Source organism: Metopolophium dirhodum, chromosome 5 (genome assembly GCF_019925205.1).
Source record: "Metopolophium dirhodum isolate CAU chromosome 5, ASM1992520v1, whole genome shotgun sequence".
NCBI classification, from domain to species: Eukaryota; Metazoa; Arthropoda; class Insecta; order Hemiptera; family Aphididae; genus Metopolophium; species Metopolophium dirhodum.
In genome coordinates, this window is record NC_083564.1 from 1006665 (window position 1) to 1029713 (window position 23049).

General features: G+C 30.0%; 1 protein-coding gene across 3 annotated transcripts in view; it reads right to left on the bottom strand.

Moving 5' to 3' along the window:
• LOC132945961 (neuroligin-4, Y-linked-like) overlaps positions 1 to 23049 on the bottom strand; it is a 454653-nt gene that overhangs the window by 25915 nt on the left and 405689 nt on the right. For all 3 annotated transcript variants that reach the window (XM_061015804.1, XM_061015805.1, XM_061015806.1), the window contains 2 exons: positions 13165 to 13604; positions 10876 to 11196 (listed from right to left, as the gene is read on the bottom strand). In XM_061015804.1, the coding sequence (XP_060871787.1) occupies positions 10876 to 11196; positions 13165 to 13604 (761 nt within the window). The remainder of the gene's footprint in view (positions 1 to 10875; positions 11197 to 13164; positions 13605 to 23049) is intronic.

A 23049-nucleotide genomic window follows, 5' to 3' on the forward strand; every position in this document is an offset into this window, starting at 1 on the left:
CGTATAAACACTATAAACGGCCAAACCAGTACGACGACGTATAATAATATAATACTAGGTAGTCAGGGGCTGGAGATGGAGGAGAAGGGGAAGGGGCTAGAGCCCTCCTCAGGCCGTATTTCAAAAAAATTGTACCTATATTGTTAAAAACATAATTAGGTACAAACAAAAAACATATTATACTATACTGAAAATTATGACTTAGCCCCCCCCCCCCACCCTCAACCAAATCTCTGAAGTCTCCCGTGGGTAGCCATATCATATTAATATTATAACATTACATAGTAATAATAATTAATATATTAAATTTTATTGTGCTCGCCAAACGCGCCGCGGTTTCGAAAGTCGGTCAGAGGATAATTATTATAATATCGCTAAGAGGCGTTTGTGTTCGCGTTTCGAGCACCGACATAACAATATACACATAATAATGGGTAGGTATGCATTTGCCGACGTACAACTACACGTACACACTCGACAGGTCTGCTGGCAGTCGAGTGCATAAGTCGTCGGTGGCGGCGCGCACGGTCTCGTTGCAGCCAATTTTAAATAACCCCTCCACCCTCTGCACCCGTCAACCACCCACTCGCCCACCACCCTTTACACACACACACACACACACACCCGCACGAGACACGGTCACGGCCACTCGAAATCGGTCGGCGCGGACGCGACCAGTTGGAAATCCCGTCGAGGACACGTCCCTCCCGAGTACAACATTATAAATTATATTATATATTATCATATACGTATAACTACGCGTCGGTAATAATATTATAATATTATTATTAAATCATCTGGTCTGCTTGATTAGCATAAACAGCAACAACGGTTTTACTCGCACCATACATTTTGACACTCGACGTTTTTAATGCCTATTAACCTGTGCAGACATCGCGGTGCCACGTGCACACGCACACACACCGATATTATATATAGTTTATATCGCCATAAACTATATAGCCTATATGGGTGGGTGGTGGTGGGGGAGGCAGAGAGGTGTATATATACCTACCCACCGGTGAATTATTACGGTGTTTAATTCGGACCCGCCGGTGCTGATTTTAGCACTTTTCGCGGCAACGTGTGAAACGGCCGTGTAAAATTGTTAAGCCCCCGAAAACTTGTTTGTACTATTATTATTATTATTATTTTTTTTTTGGTCCGCTGTCGCTATTTTTTTCTCACGTTCCAAACGTATATCAGCACCGGTCGTCGCCGTGCACTTGGCAAGCTGCAGTGTTACTGTGTGTACTCAGCTCATAAACGAGAGTGTGTCGGTCTTTAATTCGCTGGTCTGCCAGACCACAACGTATATATAATATATATTATGTATATATGTGTGTACGCATGTATAGTATGTATGTATGTATGTATGTAAGTATATATAATTACACCTACGTATATGATTTGGGCGTTAACATACGCATATACGCGCGTAGTGATAATATAGGTAGTATATATATGTCTAACGAAAATGTTAAAGTACCCATACGACTGGCTAACGTATTATATTTTTTATTCAACGAAAAAAAAATAGTACATTTTCAACTCTTAAATATTTTATACGTTGCTCTGTATATTATATTATATATTTTGTATATGCTATATAAATGCTTTTTTTATCTTATTTCAGAAACTTTATCCTGGACCGTTAATCATAAAACTAAAAACATCATTTTATTTATTTTTATTCTAAACGTGAGAACTTTATTTTTTTAATTTTTTTTTTTAACACTAGAAATAAGAATTGTAATATTTTTCGTTTGTTTTAAAACTGTTCGGGGAGATTATGAACGCGAAACTGCATTAACTCGGATGTTTATACTTAAATGTTAATTTCAATATTAATCTCATCTATCAACACACCATATTAATATATTATTATTGATTGGGTGCTAAAAAACATCGATTCGTATTCATGGTTTAAAAATTTTATCTCGTCAGTGAGCGAGTAATTTAAAAATAACTACATTTCTATTTCCTTCAGACAATAAGCTCAAATTCATTATATAATTTAAAATAATATCGTCTAGTTATATTGTTTTAAGTGATATTATTATCATTTAATAGGTAGGTCTAAAATTGAATCATGCCACAATAAACGTATAGTTTTACCACGTTCGTTATTGTCAACGAGCAGAACAATAAAATATATTGTTAAGCAATTATTTCGTCATTGATCTTATTTTTTTATCTGTTTCCTTTTACCATCATGGTTTCTATACTCAAGGGCCGCCAGTTTGACAAATGATAATCCTATAGAGTACAGACACATACGTGACGTATGCAATTTATTTATACTAAAATGTAATGCCGTCGATAATTTTTATTACTAAGCCTTTTTTCCGTTGTTTATAATTACTTTTCAGTCACAAAAGCATTAAAGTGTTCACGTACCTGTCTCTACTGTTTTAAAATTCACGTGCATTCAATTAATAATGAACTAAGTCAATGGATATGTTTACCGTAAAACGATTTCATTTGTATGTAAATATGTAATACGCATAGATCTTTTATTTACTTATAATGGCAAAGGTTTTACAGTGTAATGTGTAAATATTGAATTTTAATTAGGAAAACCATAGAATTACAAAGTCATTGGACCTTAACATTTATATTTTATTTGTGAAATTTCCCAACTTGCCTTCAAAACAGAAATAAAATACATATTTCGATCGAATTAATTTGATTTGAATTATGCATTTTCCATTTAAAAATAAAATGTAATAAAAATTATTCGTAGAAAGCATTTAATATAGGTACTATAATATAAATAGTTTACCAACTTATTTATTATTTTGCGACTTGTCTTAGACTAAAAACATGAAGTTTTTGATTAATTTAAATTGAACATAATATTATAGTGATTTCAATTTGTGAGTATTATAATATATTATACACATTTCATTTTTAATTGAAAGCAGGTTATACATGAACGAAATGCGTAATATATTATTTTGTGTACCGTAAATTAATTCAGTTAACAGCAGAATTCTATGCCATGCCAATCGTTTGTTTTTAGATTTATTTTTTTGTTCATTTTCGATGTTGATGAATAATTGAATTGAATTCATTACTAAGTTCAGTTAATTTATTTTTATTATTATTATTGTGGTCGTCACGACTTTGATGGTAGATTTCATTTTCAGATAATTTATAATTATTGTAATTTCTACGGACAAATGAAAAGACAATAATTATTCCAACAACTATAAAAAAATGAATTATTTTTGGTATTTTTGTTGTATGCTCCTTGATAATATAAACGTTATTCAGTTACATCCACAAATTCAAACTTGATGTGCGATTACAATTATAGGGCGTACCAATCACGTTAATAATGTTTTTGGATATTTTATTATTTTCGTTTTCTATAATGTCTGTACATCATAGTTTGTATGTTTATAAAACAAATAATTGAAGTAAAAAAAAAATAAAAATTGTAATAATTAAATTTGTTGTTTGTTAAGATAAAATAAGTAGACTATTATGTTTTTGATGAATGGTATATTATAAATAGTAATGTTGTAAGTATTTCAGAGTGGTATTTTGTTGTTTTTGAAACTGTTGCTACAGTTTAGTACCAAAATATTTATTCTGTATAAATCAATATAAATTGTAAAATCATGTTTTACTGTCTTCTTTGAATTATTGTACTATTATTGTAATTTTATAATCAAATTTCTCTAACGACTGAAGTATTTTAACGCCATAGTGCAGAATTTTTTGGAATGTATATTGTTCGTATAAATCCATTTGTGTTATAAAGGTTATTTATTTACTTCACTAGATCTAAAGAAATCTAAACGGCGAAATCGTTGTAATTTATTTTTAATATATTAAGTAATTTAAAATAAATTTCCGGATTAATTGTATATTCGTTTATTGTAACTATTACCATTAAATTTAGATTAAAAAAAATGTAATTATTATTGCATGCGCTTTTTTATGAAAAAAATTACATTTTTGACAATACCTTAAGCGTGTTCTTGTCAGTGAAGTTGGATGAAGTTAATCTATAGGTAGGTAGGTATGTACTGAGCGTCACAAAGGGCCTATATAATGGTGCAATATAAGTCACGAGGAATAAATAACCGGCGAAAATCTATTCTAATCCATTGCAATGTCAGGGGGTTAAAAACATACGAATAAATCTATGTATAAGCGGGTGTACGCGAGTGCGTGTGATATATATTATTCCCTTATCACATTTTCTTCTTTCTTTTGACCTACTCGCGCGTATACAAATGATATTACTTCCTCGGTATTTTATCCATTCCGAATTATGCATTTAATTTCACCGTATCAATTATTAGATATACAATTCGTGGCACATAAAAAAAAAATTAGACTATTTAAAGTTTTTTATCTCGTTTGACGACGACACCGGTTAACCCGCAGGAACGTTTTTTAAAATACACACACACACACTCTCGGGAGGGTTATTGGAAACGCGAGGACTGTAAAGAATTCGGCGAAAACCGTTGTCACGTGGTATTATAGTGGGTAAGTAGTTTCTTTTCGCATATTATATATTATCATACCATGATTATAGTTGTACGTAAATCCGGCGATATTATTCAAATTGGTCTGATATGAACGACCTGATGGGGGATTCTTCATTTCTAATTTCAGCCGCACTATCGCGCAAAACATAACGTCCTCTCGCGATTTTTTAAAGATAACCACACTTACCCGAGAGACGATGTTAATCCCTTCGGGTACACCGCGTACAGTTGCGTACACACTACACACTACACACATAGTTTTCAGTGCTCATATATATATATACATTATATACACACAACACACGCGAGATCGGTCCGTAAGTCAGAAATCTCGTTATAGCTAGACGTATTTTTTTTTCACCCGACTCCCGAGCACTGCAGTCACTTGGGCAGAAAATCCAAAAAGGCGTATATATAATATATTATCTAACCGACAGATCTAACGCGCGTATCACGCGGAAAAGCGAAATGATTATTCTTTTCTCTCGGTTTTTTTTTCTTTTTTGTTGTTCATGTCACGGCCTCTCCTATACCTAACTTAACCGTTACTTACACAGTTACACAACGACTCCTATCCACCCCACTCACCATTCCGCATGTCGGCGGCTCCATTTGTATACTAGAAAACGCGTATACCACTTACCCATACGTAATGGCCGTGTTAGTTCCGTATACGGCAAAGTTATTTGATTTTCGTAACTCCGGCTAGTATTTTTGGATTTTAGTAAATCCGTTAAGTAACTTTAATTTTTAGCTAAATGACATGTAACCTAACCTAAGCAGTTTAAACTAGTACAATATACATTTTATATTTTTCAGTCACTCGTAAACACTAAAATATAGAAATTCATATAAGCACGAAAATTAACACCTTAATGTACCAATAAAATGAAGCACGTCTTTAATCTCTCGTATAATGAAATGGTAAGCGTTCGCTCGTTGTCCCAACTGGTTCGCTTTAGTATTTACCAATAAAATGGAAAACAAATTGTAATTTGACCTCTGAACTTGGATCGTTCTTGTACAGAGTAAGAAAAGAGATAGTGACTAAAAAACAAATAAATATTATCGGTGGTCAAATTATGTGATGATAATATATGATGTAATTATTATGCATGACTTCGGAATCGATAAAAAACAGTAAACCAGAAATTCTATGTTAACGAGTGTACAGGGAAATTGCGAGATTTATTGATCGTTAACAATAAATAGGTATGCGTGAAATAGGAACCACCAGAGACGACCGGATCAGGCCAAGCATGTAAAACCATAAAAAAGTGAAAAAAAATAAACAGAATATTAAAACGAGTATAAGTATAAGTAAATAATAAAACATTGATACGTATTGCAAGTAAGTACCTATACAATGCACAATGCATAATATATAGGTGAATTTATTTCAAATGAAATTCAGGCACATTTAGCCTCTTCACGACAATGTGTCTAAATTATTGAAGTACCTACCTACACTATAACAATAAAGCTATAGTTCGTTGTGTTTTTAGAATAAATTACTATTTTTATAAAATCGATTTTTAATTTTAGATTATAAGACCTGTGATGAATGTATTTGTCTTACATTGAAGTGTATGTGGTTTTTTTCGTATCTGTTGTCACCTTTTGGAACAGTAAAAATTCATCAATGATCATTGATCAATCTAAAATTATTTACCTATAAAACCTTTATACATATTATTATGCCCAATTAATTTTGATAGACATTTCAAGCTCAAGTTATGTCAAAATCGGATATTCAAAGGTAAAAAAAAACTATTTTAGTTTTTTTGTTGTAATTAAAAAAATAATATTCGTAGGGACTTAAACTTTTCGACACAACGTATTCACCATACACAATGACATTTAAAAAATATTTATATTCATTTTTAAGCTATTCGTGCCATGAACCTATTAACATTATTCTATTATAAGTATTGATTTAAAAGTTAACTACAATATTAACAATAATATAATTCGATATAAATGTATAGATAATATAATAATAATTAATTAACTAATACAATTTTATAATGCTTTTCGCAAAATTTGATTTTTCATACCATATTACTAAATTAAGTATTAATAGCAATGTAAAATATACATACATTTATCCTTAGTAATATAATAAGCCATCACAGAACGCTCAGAATGAGTTTTTTTTATCATACTCCTACCTATCAATGGGTTATCATCGAATTCAAATTTAACATATTATCGATTCAACTGTTGTATGCTCATTGCCGAGGTACACTCATCACTTTGTAGAGTGCAGCAGATCGACTTTTCCAGTTTTTTATATTTTTAAACAACAGCCCCAATATATTATTTTGGTAATACATACGAAATTGAAAATAAAGTTGTTTTTTGAGAAAAAGTTATTGAGTAAATACCAATTATTGAAGCAACGAGTCAGGGGTTATGTTGTATAGCATTTAAAGTAAATAATAATATTATACTAGATACTATAGTGTATAGTGAAATTTTGAGGGGCGTATAACCCTACCCTTCAATTGTAAATAATATACTGTATATTAGGTACCTCAATGTATGTTCAATATTTGTACACGTTCAAAACAATTTAAAGTGTTTCAGAATAATATATGAATGCTTTTACAGAAACATATTACACTCAGCTGCAGTATTCACACAATAATTTTGTTATTTTGTAATATTGTATATTATAATAATTATAACTATAAATTTCAAAATAAAAAAACTGCCAACAAAACATATTATAACAAGTATATTTTTTATAAAGTCATATCGTTAAAAAAAACCTTCGCCGTGTGAGACCCGATACACGTTTCACTTTATGTCCATTGTACTTTAATAATACGGGTAAGTATGCGATATTCTGCCAGCCCTATAATATAGGTACCTACCCACCCACCTACCCACCATCTACTTTCTGACATTTTTCGAAATATTATATTGGCTTATACTCTCCGTGCCTCATCGGTATATAAGTGGGTGTAGCACGCGTTATGCGTCCCTTCATATACCCGCGATGGCATCAATAACAATAATACATGCGCCGGTGTCTTCGTATAATACACATGCCTATATATTACAAAAAAATATGTGCCACGTGTGTATGCGATTTGTCAACCTATTCATATTCGTATTATTTATACGATATATGGTCATGCGAAACAAAAACGTTGTCTTACGCCGTAACAAATCACAATGAGACTTGTCCCGTATATACATAATAATAATACTATATACGTTACACGATGTTTATACAAAATGTTTGGAATTACAATATACTATATTTGTATTCCAGAGACCATACAACAACAACATAAATACGCTACTGTGGCAGTTTTGTTGTTAGACATTTTGTAAAGGTCGATATAAAAAAATAATAATATACGTCCTAAGATAATGTACAGAGGTGAACCCGCAGAAATTGATCTCCGACAATCATTTTTTTTCTCTCTTACTTCTTCTAAACGAATGTAAAAATCCAATGAGAAATAAAAATGTACAGAAATATTCGTGTAGTGAAAAACTGAAAACACGGTGATACTATAAATAAAAACATTACAATTATTATCAAATAATGAGTTATCTATTTGTTTGATTTTTGAAGATGAATTCAAAAAACGATGGCTATAAAACGTGATAAAGTGGGTATTAACGTAGGTATTGTAATAAACTTTGACTTTTAATCTAACCTCCTAAAAAATGGAAAACAATTTGCTTGTGCGTGTATGACTATAATATTGGTGGTCAATAATAATTTAAGGACATCACAATACACAGAGATTTTAGATTTATTCGAGACAAAGTTTTATCATAAAATAAATGTATATTTTGAATTTTGATCCATAAACATGATTTCGTTGAGTAGTAAAATAGTTAAAAAGAAACTGTAAAAATATTTAATTTTTATGTCATAATGATCAATAATATACTTCACAATTCACATATTATATTTGTATTGTGATATCATTTTAGTAATAATATTTTTGTTATTTTACATTAATGGTCGTTTAAGATGTATTTTCAACTTAAAGTTAAGTCTTAAAACTTTTAGTTACATAGGTAGTGTTTGTATTTATGATAAGAATTCCTATACTTCAAACTTTTGATGAGTTTTCTCAACATCAGTCACTTAAGCTTAAATTTAGATACTTAATATCATCATGTCTAATTTTCCAATTATAGTGGTTGACCTTGATTATTTTACGCATATAAATTGGTTAGGTTAGTTATCATAATAGTATAGAGACTTCTCAATTTTAAAAAAATGATATTATTCTCAATGGATTTTAATTTATAATCATAATATTCTGTTTCTCAGTACATATTATTTTGATATGAGATATATAATATTATAAAATCATAAAATAGTACCTATATATGATCGTTTAAAATGATTAAATACATTTTTGCACAACATATTATAATCAATTAAATGTTTTCTTTTTTAAAGAAATAAACTGTGTAAAAACAAAAAACTAAATACCACATTATTATTTTAAATTATATATTTTTAGCTGTTTGAACTCATATTAATTAAACAATTAAAAACTATATTGTTAAGTAGTTTTTATGGATTTTATATTAATGATCGAGTTTTAACAAGAATTATAACCATCTAAAAATAATCAGATATTAATATAATATTAGCTCATATATATTACTATTATATTACCACGATAATCTTGTATTATAATATATTATATAGTTACGAATTATATCTTCGATTTCAAATAAAATCCATTCTTAAAATACGATGGGATAAAACATTCCTTTTTTATAAATCAAGTTATTGTTACAGTTACTATATATGTATAGACATCTAACTCATGTAGATTTAGTGAACTTACCAAAGTTGAAATTGGAATTGAAAGTATACATCGATTTGATTAAATTGTTGGAAATTGGTGAATTGGATAGTAACAAAACAGAGCACAGTCAATTCCAACGAATTCCCTAAATCATTCAAAACTTTGTTCGAATAAAATAACGAATTTCAATAGAGTATGCCTAACTTAGAAGTAATGGAATGATCTATTTTCGAATTTAAAGCAATATTTACTTCAAAATATTTATTCATTTTTTGAACAAAACAAAGAAAAAGTAATTTTTCAACTGTCTAGAAGGGAACAAAATTAATATATTATAAAACATTTTAGGTATACCTACTTGAGGTGCAATATTATTATAAGTTGCACATTTCTATGACAAATCATTTTTTTTATATTAAATATTCACTACAATGAGATATTTTATGCACCTATTTTAAAAGATGCACTCAATCATCACTTATTTAAAATCTAATCGTTTATTTTCAAGACTTGTTCAATAAGATTGATTAAACCCAAGGGAGTGTAAACTTTCAATGTACCTACGTATTTTAAATTGATTCGTTATTTATTCATTAATTTCTTATTTTAATCGCATGAACAATTTTTAAGTCTGTGTAATTGTTGTCTTATTTTGTTGTAGTAATTAATTTTGACTTAGAGACTAGAATATAATGCATTCATACCACTTTATTTTTTATTATTGTAATATGGAAAAAATAATTTATTTAATTTGTTTTATTTATTAGTTCTGAATTTAAATGACTATGGTAGTTAGCTTATTGATTATTATTTATTAATTTAAAGATGTTTAATGATATAATGTTTAATACATTATTTTATTGAATATCTTAGTTGTATTTATTACAATATGGTGCAATAATAATTGAAATATGTTTTCATTGTATTTGATTTTAGTACCTATTACAAATCCCAGTTTTTGGTATAATATAATATTATTTTATTTCTTAATATATTCCAAAACAATGTTGAATAATAAGTTGTAATTTTGTTTTGTTTGAAAAACTTTTGGTACGTTTTCAGATTCACTGTTATGCATTTTAATGGACCGTTCGTTTACCTTGTCTCATTGTCAAACGGCAGATAATGAATAATAATAATAATAATAATAATAATAATAACATTACTTTTTTTTTATCATAGGTAAATTATATATATAACAGTAGTTATAATATTATATTACATTGTCTTATTCATTCGTAATAATATGTTGATTAAGTAAATCGAGAATCGCGTGTCTACGAGGTTAGACGCAGCTATACTGACAGTCGGTTGTTTTATGACGCTATAATTATATTTTAGACATAGTGTACAGTTATGGCCATCTCAGGACTGGGAGTTGCATGGGATTATTATTATTTTAATAATCTATTTTTCGCATGATATGGTATTATATCATGACATTCGGTTCCTAATAATCACGTCGAAACTACTTTGTGTTAAAAATGTATTATAATGATATGAAAATATCGTGATGTCTACACATCGCGGTAATACGTGGAAGGTATAATATGAATTCGTGCACTAACCTGAGGATAGTCGCCGTCTCTGGTCTGATAGTCAAACACGTAGAAAAATGATTTGGTCCTTCGGTCCTTATTCAGGTCATCGGCGGCAGGTGTCTTCGGCTGGCTGAGCATGTCGCCCGTGTGCACCAGAGGAGCCACGTACTGGGCGTCGCTCAGAGCTGCAATCGTCGCGTCCCTGGTGTTGATCGGGTGCAGGACTGTCCGCTCCCAGTCCGTGTACTCGTTGACGATGGTGAAGAATATCTCGGACAGGTGATAGCTGTATGCGTTCCGGACGTACGTGCGCAAGATCTTGTCTCGGCGGTCACCTTCAAAGCCAGCCTGGAATGAGAGAGAGAGAGAGAGAGAGCATCAGATGTATATTACGGAAAAGGGTTGAGAGAGAGGATCAGAAAGATATAATAGACAGATAGTCAGAGACGGAGAGAGAAAGAGTGAGGGGGGAGGGTGAATGAGAGAGAGGAAGAGGAACTGTATAAAAGACAAACAGTGACACGGAGAGAAAACCGAGTAAGGGAGGAAAAAAAAAGGACTTTTAAGTTTCTCGTACGACTCAGCGATCCCGCGGGAACGGGAATCGGACGTGACAGAAAAACGTGGTCGGGTATTATACGCGTTAAAACGAAATTTCCCTCCAGAGTCATTTCGGAAACACCTAAAAGAGAAATTAAAGAGACCAAAGTTTTTTGTTGTTCTACTCAAACCTCTGCCGCTTTTCGTTTCGGCCATCACAGCGCGGCGATGCCAATGATAATGTATTTCGTTTTCGGATTTGTGCGACATTAATATGCAAACATAATCGTGGGCACGCCTATCATTAGAAATCGAATTACGCCGGGCAAAATGAAATGGTTTTTGAAATCGTATTCAATACGGGATGAACGCAGTTAAGGACACCTGCAACGTCGTTTTATTCGATGATCGGAATCGAATGTTTAATTCTGAAATGCTCGACTAAACTGGATAAAAATGAAAAAAAAACTTTGAAATATGAGTCCGTATCGAAAAAAGTTATAGTACTATATTATACACATAATGAATATAAGGATATAACCCTATTACTATTAATAATTTTCTATTGACGTTTTCCTGAGACATATTATATTTTGCGTCTTTAAGAATTCAACGGACTGGATACGATTTGTACGTACTCTCAATGTGCAATCAATTTGTAGAATCAAATTATTACAATATGTCATATTCACAAGAAATCTTATAGTTTATTATTCCTTTGTATAGAGCGGAGATGTACAACTTATTGATTTACCGACATTTTTTTAGATAGCTATAAGTCTACTGAAATTATTTTAAATTTTCTGAATATCTTTTTTTAAATAAATTACTTATGTAATGCATAATATCGTATATTTTTCATAAAAATAAATACCTATTTATATTGTACAATCAATATTAATTTAGAAACATACTTGGTATATTTATTTTTTTTATAATTAACTTAAAATACTTCATACCTACCTAAGTATTACAGTAAAAAAGTTGTATTAAAAAATACTTCAAGATATTTACATTTATCTTATAAAAAGTTTTAAGTTACAAAATAAAGGAAAAAAATAGTTTAATAAAAAAAAAATTAATTTTTACAAGAAAGATACTACACCTACTACTTTACGTAATAAATTTATTTTATAATACAGTTTCTTTTAATAAACTTAAATTGATGAGGGGCACAACAGTCGGAAGTCAAAGAACACTAGTATTCTGTTTTTACAGTGAGTAGGTATTGAATTCATGGAGTTTTATAATTTCCATATTAATTTAAATTTTGAACTTCGTACGTGATAATATTTCATTGTAAATCATCTAGTATGTTTAAACTTTAAAGTGACATACTTGAATGAATTATAAAGTCTCCGAAAATTGTAAGATACATTATATAAAACGATTCATGTTAAACAACCGACACTTCAAAATGTCATCTTTGCCTTAAGACGAGTGTAATTTCCTGCCTATACTATAATACTATGGCCAACCAGCAACCATATACGGATGTGATCACAACTATTGATCGACGACAATAGATAATACACATAAGCCTAATTTTATTCGATACTTTTTTTTCACAATGTTGTAAATTTTACCGGTAAACGTCCATTTTATATATTTTTGCGACGAAAAACGACAACAGACCAAAACGCATGTCGTTGGTAGTAGAAACGCGATCGAGAGCCAACGGTACGCTGTGTCGTGGTACATTCGATTGTGTCAAACGCGACGAATAGAATAGGAGTCGGTAGAACTTGTGATGGGCATGTGGGGTGGGCGTGTTACCTGTATGTCGTTGGAGCTGAATCGCCAGAGGGCCTCGCTCGTGACGACGCCGAACAGCAGGTCGTACTTGTTGATGCCACTGCCAAACTCGAACTTTTGAAACTTTCGGGCCCCAAAAGCCACGCTGGACCCGCTGTATCCGTCAAACTCTGGCAGAAGGTTGGTGATGACGTCCTCCTGGTAGTTGCTCTTGACCACCACCCCGTCGACGCTGGGCCCGAACGCACTCAGATACGTGGGCAGCGCGATGCCGGCGGACATCAACAGGTCCAGGGGCACTTCCCGCAGACAGTCCACGATCGGTTCCGGGTTGTTTCCGGTCCCGTCGGTTGTGCAGTTTACCTGCTTGGCTAGGTCCAGTGCGTACGACACGGGGTCCTCAACCAGGGCCCAGCTGCTCAGCGCTGAGCCTGACAGCAGTATCGCCCGACGGAAAAGTCCTGGAAAACGAGCACGAAATCGTTAAGTGATTAGGTATTATTTTCAATCCGAATTTTACTATTAACTTTGTCTATATTTGAATGAACTATCCTAAACAGGATAATAATACATTTTTGTATTTAATACACGTATATAACCGAATTCAATTTGCACTAGTTTTGTGTTCTAATTCGATACCACACATGCACGCAGTTAGGCAAATGGGTAACAAGTTAGCAAAATAAATCTAAAAACATAGATAATAAATACCGATTCCTGCACCGGTTTGACATCAAATAATTTTGCAGCTGTAAGTCCAATTTAATTTTTGAAATTGTTTTCTGTAACAAAATTCTTTATCGAAATGTGCTGTCAGTCATAACAGCCCAATCTGCAGTTGTCAAACACTTTGCTTCTTGTCATTTATCACCATCATTTTTATTATCATCGCACTATGCAATTACTTATACACATATTATTATATATCTATGATTTCAAAGGCGGTACAATATTCTAGATTGAAGGTTTAATTTGATTTACAGACTTGAGGTAAATTATTCATTTAATTATTCTTGTGAACAAAATATTAATTTGACTAATGAGTACTCTATCACGTGATACAGGTTGAAATCGAATACCTTATTAATTATGATCAGGTATATTATTCCGTCCCATCCTTTATTCATAATATAATACGTAACTTCGTTTTGTTTAATTTTACAATATAAACCTACCTATTTTGAGGTACCGTATAAATGGTACCGTATGGTAATCTAGGGTTTTGGAGAGGATTCAAAAGCTTTTGTGTAACTTTACAATTTATCTTTTACATTTAAGTTTATAAAAAAAAAATATTATTTTGTAATGCTTTATTTAATTTAATTTATTTATTATTGGTAAAAGTTGTTTTTGAAGAGGCCTCTAACAGCTCAAACCATTTTAATTAATTATAATACTATTTATATTAATAGAGCTTAGTTTTTCCTACTTAATACATCTATTATACAAAAAAAAAAAAACATTATTTATAGTTTATTTGAAATTCGATTTTGGAGAAAAACTGACCAGTGTATATTACTAATTTTTATCAGTATCGTTTTATTTTTTTAATAATTGTATTCCAATCAAATGTAAATTAAACATAGAAATAATAACGAAGATTCTAAGTATACTATGCATTAAAATGACCATTTACCTATTAGTGAATTGTGTAGGTAATCTAAACTCATGGAGCTGAATTAAATAAAAAGTATTTTAATGGTGCATAAAATTAAATTTCAAATATTTTGGGACCATTGCTTAGAAACAACATTGTAAATATAATGAATTAATATTCAAGTGTCGGTCTTGGAAAAGGGTGTTATTCATGAAAGTATAATGAGTACCCTTTGTTTTATTGATCTAGAACACTATTACCAGGAAAGAAAATGTCATTATGCTTAAAAGAATTGTAGCCTTGGTCCATTAAAATAATTAAATGCTGAAAACTAGACATTTTTTTAGTGTTTCCTTAAAAACAACAAATTTGAATTTTATAGAAACATTAATTTAAAAGTGTCTTCTTAAAAAATATGTCAGTAATATTTGTTAAGTGTCTCATTCATTTATTCAATTGGTAGGCTTTCTTATAATTTCTTTTAATATTATTATGAATAAATTGTTTAAAAGCTTTTTATGGAATTTTTCTACATCAATCATAACGGATATTAAAATCAAAGATTTACAAATGGTTGTAGGTACATTTTGTTTATATATATTGGAATTTTATTTGTATCAAACACTATACAGTTCGTAGGTCAAAATCCTAAATGTATTTTGTACACAATGGTGTCATATTTTTAGATATCAGATAGTCATAAATTGATTTCCAATGACAACGGAAATTTAATAAGTACTCAATGCGTCTTTTATACTATTTTGATCGAAACGTTGCCGAAATTCTTATTTATCATAATAATTTTTTGGTGTACACAGTATACCTGGAAATAATATCAACAATATCCAAGTCTAGCGTGTCAGCTATAGAAATTTATAATAAATAATAATAACAATATTACTCTTTCATGTTTTTCCTGTAGAGGTCGTTAAAAATAACGACACTGCCACGGCACGATGCGATTAAAATAATAAATCAATGTAATTTAATTATAATTAAATCCATTATTAATTACTTTCGATCGGCTAAAACGGCGATTGGAGTAAATCTCAAATAAGTGAGCTTATACCATGGACGTTTACACTATTCGGAAGTAAAACAAGTGGATAATGACTAAGAATAGATTAAGTAGATAATGTATTTGAAAAACTAAACTTTAAAGAACATTGCGTGTGTATAGATTAATATAGCTGATAGTAACGCGGAAGAAGAAAAACATTAGATTTATGTAGAACGGACGTGTCCGACGGCGTTTGACATACAATCTTATATCTCGTCCGAGAAGCGCAATCTCGACCACGGATGACCGGACGTATAAATCTTTGGTAAAAGTAAACTATTTGAAAACACAATAAAGAAGACTGAGATATTACATACGTAAAATATAACTTACGTACAACAAGGCAATGATATACGGCACACCTGTATCTCAATTAGCACTAATTCAAAAATTAGGTAGGTACCTACCCAAATTAAGTTTGTCAGAATATGTTAAGAAATATTAAAATAACCGTCCAAATACGGACTATCGGACGTATGAATAAAATTAAACAAATGGAAAACACAATAAACAAGAATGGTCAATTTATTGATATAATTTATACACACTCGACCTGAGAACGTTCAACAAAACGATAAGTACGGCATCCGGTATCTCGATTAGCACTGATTCGAAAATGTGATAGGTACCCAAATTACGTTTGTCAGCAGAATTCGTTCGGAATTATTAAAATAATAGTCAAACCGATACTTGTTCTAAATAATGTGTTTTACCTTTCAAATCCAGTAGAGCGTGACCGAGTTTATAAACCCTACGGTGTGCATTAAGTATAAGCAATTCAAATTTATTATAACAGACTGTATTATTCAAAGTCTACAAGCGGAATTGCGTGTATTTCCTTTTGTACCAATGTCCTATGGGGTGTACAGACGTTTAGCATACGATTAATTATTATTAAATTAGCGTTCATTGAAAAAAAGTTATTTGAATAATGTATTCACGTCATTATTTTATTTTATTTTCAACCCGATTTAATACAATCCTCATACAAGTTATGTAAATATTATACTATATATGCCAAATTTATTTATACATTACTTGATTAATGTTTAATATTTTAACGTAAAAAATGTGTACCTATCGATACACAAACATTCAAGAACCTAACAAAACAAAAAATGTTGTACCGATACTTGTTATAAATCCATATTAAAATATATATTATAAATTTTTTTTTAAATACACATAAAAGAGAAATATTAAACATTTAGATTTAAAGTGAAGCTTTTTTTCTTATGCTTTATACTTTAACCTTTTGATTATTAAATAATATTAATGATAATTCGAGTAGGTGAACTTAGTTCATATTATTATTTTGTAAACTGCAGAGTCGTATTTGTTTTTGAACTAAATATATTTTTTAGATTCTGAACGAAGCGATGAATGTATTGATTTTACAATGATGTGTGTTTTTTTTTATTTTTTTTTTGTGTCTGTCATCACCTTTTAGGACAGTAAAAGTGCTTGGATTTTCTTCAACAGTAACTTTTCTGGTAGGAGAGTGAATCTAGTTGGTACTTTGGGGGGGGGGGGGTCAAAAGTAAAAATTCTCAGTTGTTTTCAAACGTTACGTGAAAAACAAAAGAAGAATTTTGGCTGAATGTTTATATTAGCATTTTCTATACACCATAACATTTTCCAAATATTTTGACCTATTTTGAGGTGTTTACGGACGTTTTCAGTTTTCATTTTTTTTAGTTTTTTTTCTATAAATATCAATATAATTTTATTTGTTGGGTAAAAAAGCTTGAAAATTTAATACAAGACTATATTGTTACAATGACATTTGAAAAATATTAAAAACCCTTTGTCTCAGTTTTTATTTATAAGCATTTAATGTTCAAATATTGACAAAATACGAAAAAATCACGAAAATTAGCAAATTATTTTGAATTGAGAATTCATAAAAATTTTTCTTTTTCAATCTATGAAAATGTAATACAAGATTATCCATAAGTTTGTCTACCTTTATCAAAAAAAAAAAAATGTCTACAAGAAATTAAAGTTAAATTTTTATGAGCGTTTGAAATTCATATTTTTACAACATTTGATATTCACTCGATTTCTCGTGTAACGATTTTCTTATTTTGTTGTAATTAAAAAACATATAACTGTAGATATTTGTGAATTTCACTGAATGTTTTTATTAGCATTTTCTATACACTATAAAATTTTGAAAATAATTTGACTCTTTTTGAACTGTTTACGGACATTGTCAGTTCTCGATTTGTTTAGTTTTTTTCTATAAATATCAATAACATTTTATTTGTTGGGTAAAAAAGCGTGAAAATTTAAAATAAGACTCCTGATATATCGTTCTAATAGCAGTTGAAAAATATTAAAAATACATGGGCACAATTTTTGTTTATAAGCATTTAAAGTTCAAATTTTGACAAAATTTATCAAATTTATAATTTAATAATTATTTTGTAGTTAAAAATTTATAAAATGTCTAACTTTTATAGCTAAGGATTAAACCTTGGAAACAAGGCTCCATGTAAATATGTAAATATATAAATTACTTTATTCACAATAATATCATCAAATATATTTGGTAATATCATAGGCTGACTGACCGTTTTCGCTCAGAATCATTTTTCTTATACAATGATATTATATCATTGAATTCAAATTTAACACCATCCATTACAGTGACCCACTTGTAACCTACTGTACAGCAGAGCGACATCCACTTATCCATCTTTTTTAATATTTATATTGGATATTTATATACTGTGTGGATAAATTATCAATAACGTATTTTATTACGATATAAACCACTTAGTTTGTAATATTATAGTATATTTGTAATTCACAATATTATGATAATCTAATAAAATGTAGTTATTACAAAATATAGGACTTATTAAATAAATGTTCTACAGTTATGGTTGTCTATTGGACTTTTTATTATGTTCTATCTAACCAAAACAGACAATCTTAATTTCCAATAAATAACAAGGAACGTAATTCGTCTCAAATAGGAGGACAATATTCAAACGTAAATAACCTAAATAGTTTCAATTACATAGATATAGGAATAATTAAGTTGCATCATAATCAATGACCAATGAGTATATTAATATATTCAAAATAAACCTATGCCAACAATATCATGTTGTTTTAATGAGATATATTTTTTTTTTATTAGAAAACAAGAATATATACAATCTGTAATAATGTATACAATGGGTAATATGAGGGATACTTGTATACAAGACGGGACAGCACGATAGAAAGGGGGAGGGGTCCAATCACCCTACTTCAAATGGAGATATGTATTATATTTAGCTTATATTTAATAAGTTACTGATACTATACGGTGTAGAAGTTATACTTAAAATGGTCAGTAAAAAAATCTAGCGAGCAATATTAAAAACGAATACCAATTTATTAAAAACAATAAAGTGCCTATATAATACATTATGCATATTATGGAGCTATAATAATTAATACAGGTCAGTGTATATTATTTGAACATGTGAGGCACTTAATTCGAGAAAAAAAAGTTTCAAATAATTAAATAAAAATTCGGTTTTGATACGTTTTAAATAACGTATAATAGATTCAATCAATCAAAACACTAATGAATATTGTCATTGTACAATGAGAGTTTTATGCAGACACGTTTAAATATGAATATTATAAAATGGAACGAAGAATAATAATAATAGTAATAAAAACAACACAAAAACAATGACTGGCACAAAAATATGTCAATAATAAAACTGTATAATATATGTATCACGTCATATTGTATTTTGCTTCGGGGAAATAAAGTCTATTATACTTGGAACCCTTAATATATGCGTATATGCGTGTTATAGAAACATTCGAAGACACAGGATTTTTCTCTCGATCTCTCTCTCTTACACAGATACACACATACACACATACATCAGCATTTGATCAGAATTTTGAAAAAATAACATTTTCGAAGTGGGTTGCAAAACGATTGTGTGCGATCAACCTGAGTCAGGGCCGGTGACTGGCCAAACATACGTGCCAGTGACGTGCCGTTGGCGGCAGAGTAGTGAAGTTATAGACGTTGAGACAAACGAAAAGCGTGACAAATTACAGATCGGTCCTGAAAGGGGGGGGGGGTTGAAGAAAGGAAACAGTCATCCAGACAGATTGGCTGTTTAAAGATAAGCGCGGGGATTTAATGCTCGGTTAAAATATGAGCATATCATTGACAAGAAAGAGTGCCACGCGACCCCTCGTAGACGGAAATACAACCACCTACATACCTACGACACTACCAACGCATGCGCACCACACACGTGTGTCGAGAAAATTAAACAGATAGGTGTCCACTAGACTGTCGTCGGAATATGTGGCCCTCGTGCTCACCTGGTCTGTTAAAATAGCTGCCACTGGTCGTAATGGATACAAATGCGAAACGGGAAAATCGATACGAGAAACGCATCCGTTAATACATTTTTTATTCGTGCGAGGACTATATATTGTAGTCGAATAATAATAATGTCCCTGGCGTAAGTTATTATTCATAACGTTCGAAAATTGAAACACCGCGAATGGACATTTATTCGCATCTCATGTGCATTGCTTTTGTTCGCATTCTCTTAGCCTCCGCCAAACACACTGACACACACAAACACACACACACACATACACACACATGCCTACATGCCTACATGCGCACATTAGTTGAGGGAACTCGTGAATTTGTCGGTGTCTCGATCAAATAGCCAAGTCCATGATGACCTAATGTCGTGTATTATATCAGAGCCCCCAGTCGGCCATCTGAGGATACTCGAAAACATAATATGCGTCGTATGTGTAACTCAATTCAAACGAGTCTGAAGGAATAATTGTTAAGTACCTATACGCATAATGTTTATTTACTGTCGCAGAGGAATAAAACGGAAAATCATGAGTATTATCTGTACACTAGCATACGTCTATTTGGCTTTAGCAAAATCGAAAGGTATGTACATAATATTCTAGTAGGATTTTCAAATGTCAACACTTCGCATTAAGACGCGGCCCTGACGGACGCAGTAAGCCAAAAATGAAAAATATATTTTAAAACACTAAATTATTCATAGATTCCATATACTAATTAGTTCAGGACTTGAAATACAATAGAACAAATTATGAAAATAAATTTAGAATACTTTTTATTTTAATTTTTCTTATAATACATAAAAATGAATGATTTTAAGTTTTCCTAAAACTATAATATGACGTGTACCTATATTATAACATACTATGATAATGCTTAAATTATTAAATTGTAGTTTCCGTAAAAGTATTTTCTGTACATTACTATTGTAAAATGAATAACTGTTTTGAAATAATTTTTTAGGAACATTTAAAATAATTCTTCACTTTTTAGTTTACGCATTAAATGCACGAAACTTTTAGTTTAAAGGAAAGATAACTTTTAATAAAGCGCAACATCATTAAAACTAATACTCAAAGCTAACTTTGTATATAAAAATAAGTTAATGAGAATGTTCTATAATTAGTTTTAATATCAAAGTTCTGGATTGATATGTGTATATAATTAAAGTGGATAAGTTAGAATAACATAAATAATTATGTATAATATATAATATGACACAATATATTGTTTATACATAAATATTGTGTAATAAACTGTCATAAACTGTATTTATGGGAAGATATTTAATTTCGTTACTTAATAAGAATTAGTACCTACGGTAACACAGAAGAAATAAAAGAAATCATTTTTATGATAATTATTTATAATAATATCTTTATTGAAAAACAAATATAGCGTCTCGAGATTATTTTTATTGTAGTACTTAAATAAGGTTTTTCAATTCACAAAATGTTTGTCGTAAATAAATAAATTGTGGTTTGTTGATCAAACTTAATGCGGAATGTTCGAATAGTAAAATACGGTTTTGTTTAATTAAAAGTTTCTAAGACAATTGCAGGGTATATTATAAGAAGATTAATGGTCAGCTAATTAGACTTGTTAGTTGATGTTGTGTACTTATCTGAAGTCTATGATAATATTCTTTTTTTATATACCTAACATTAATTCATCCTGGTGATTAGCCACAGACTTGTTTTTACGATTGAAACCCATTGTTTTTAGAATATTTTGAAGGAAATAGAGTCATTCGTAATTTTTTATTTGATTATAATTTCATTTATTTCACGTGCATTTATTCTCGAACTCGTATGAGGTATCATCGATATTCTCAGGAATTAAGTTAAAGTAAAACGTGTGTTTAAATATTTAAGCTGACGGTAAGAAGTCAACTATTTTATACAACAAAAATTATATGTAGATACATCATACTATTTGCATCGTTCTCATATTAAACATAATTTTATGCAGGATACAGTCATACAATATTTATTTGATGTTAATAAAACTAATACTGAGCGTGTACTATACAAACGACATAAATAATTGATATTAGTTCATATTATGTTGAACTACAATAATTCTTATGTCTTAAAACTATTTAAGTATTCTTTGCTTTACAATAACGTTAACGGTGAGCACATTTTTAATATAGGATTTATTCATTTGAATGGTTATGCTATAATTTATGAAAAATCATTTAAAAAACTTATAATATTGTACATTTTTATATTTTAGTTGAATTGAAATGTTACATTTCTGAACTTTTCGATATCAATTAAAATATTGGTTGGATAAACAATTCTTTCAAAATGTATAAAAATGTAATCTTACTAAAACAAAAAATTCGTGTAAATTCCATGACCATAATATTATGTATTTTAATTACAATATTTTTTTTTTTTTAATTTCATGAAATTGTATTCTTAGTTTTCTAGTGTTACTTTAAATTAATAACCGTGATATTCTGTAATTCATAAATATTCTTTTTTGATTTACTTAACTAACAGATTATGTGCACAATAATTCATATTGTGAATTTTATTAACGTAGAATCTTTCAGTACCAGCTATTATAATAATTCTATTGGTTTTTCGAAGCTGTAACACATAAACAATATTTGGTCCTATATAAATTATTACTTCACTTTTTGAATATTAATTAAAACAAAATATTTTTTTTTTTTTTTATTACACTTTTCAATCGATCTTTTTATACATGCATATTTTACTATAATTTAATATAGAATAAGTAATGACGTTAATATCATCGAAATTCGTCGGCATTAATGTATTGTAATATTAGTTTTAAATGTTTTTGGTTTTAGTGATTTAACGAAGATTTCACTTTGGTCACATCGATTGCGCACGCGGAATTTTT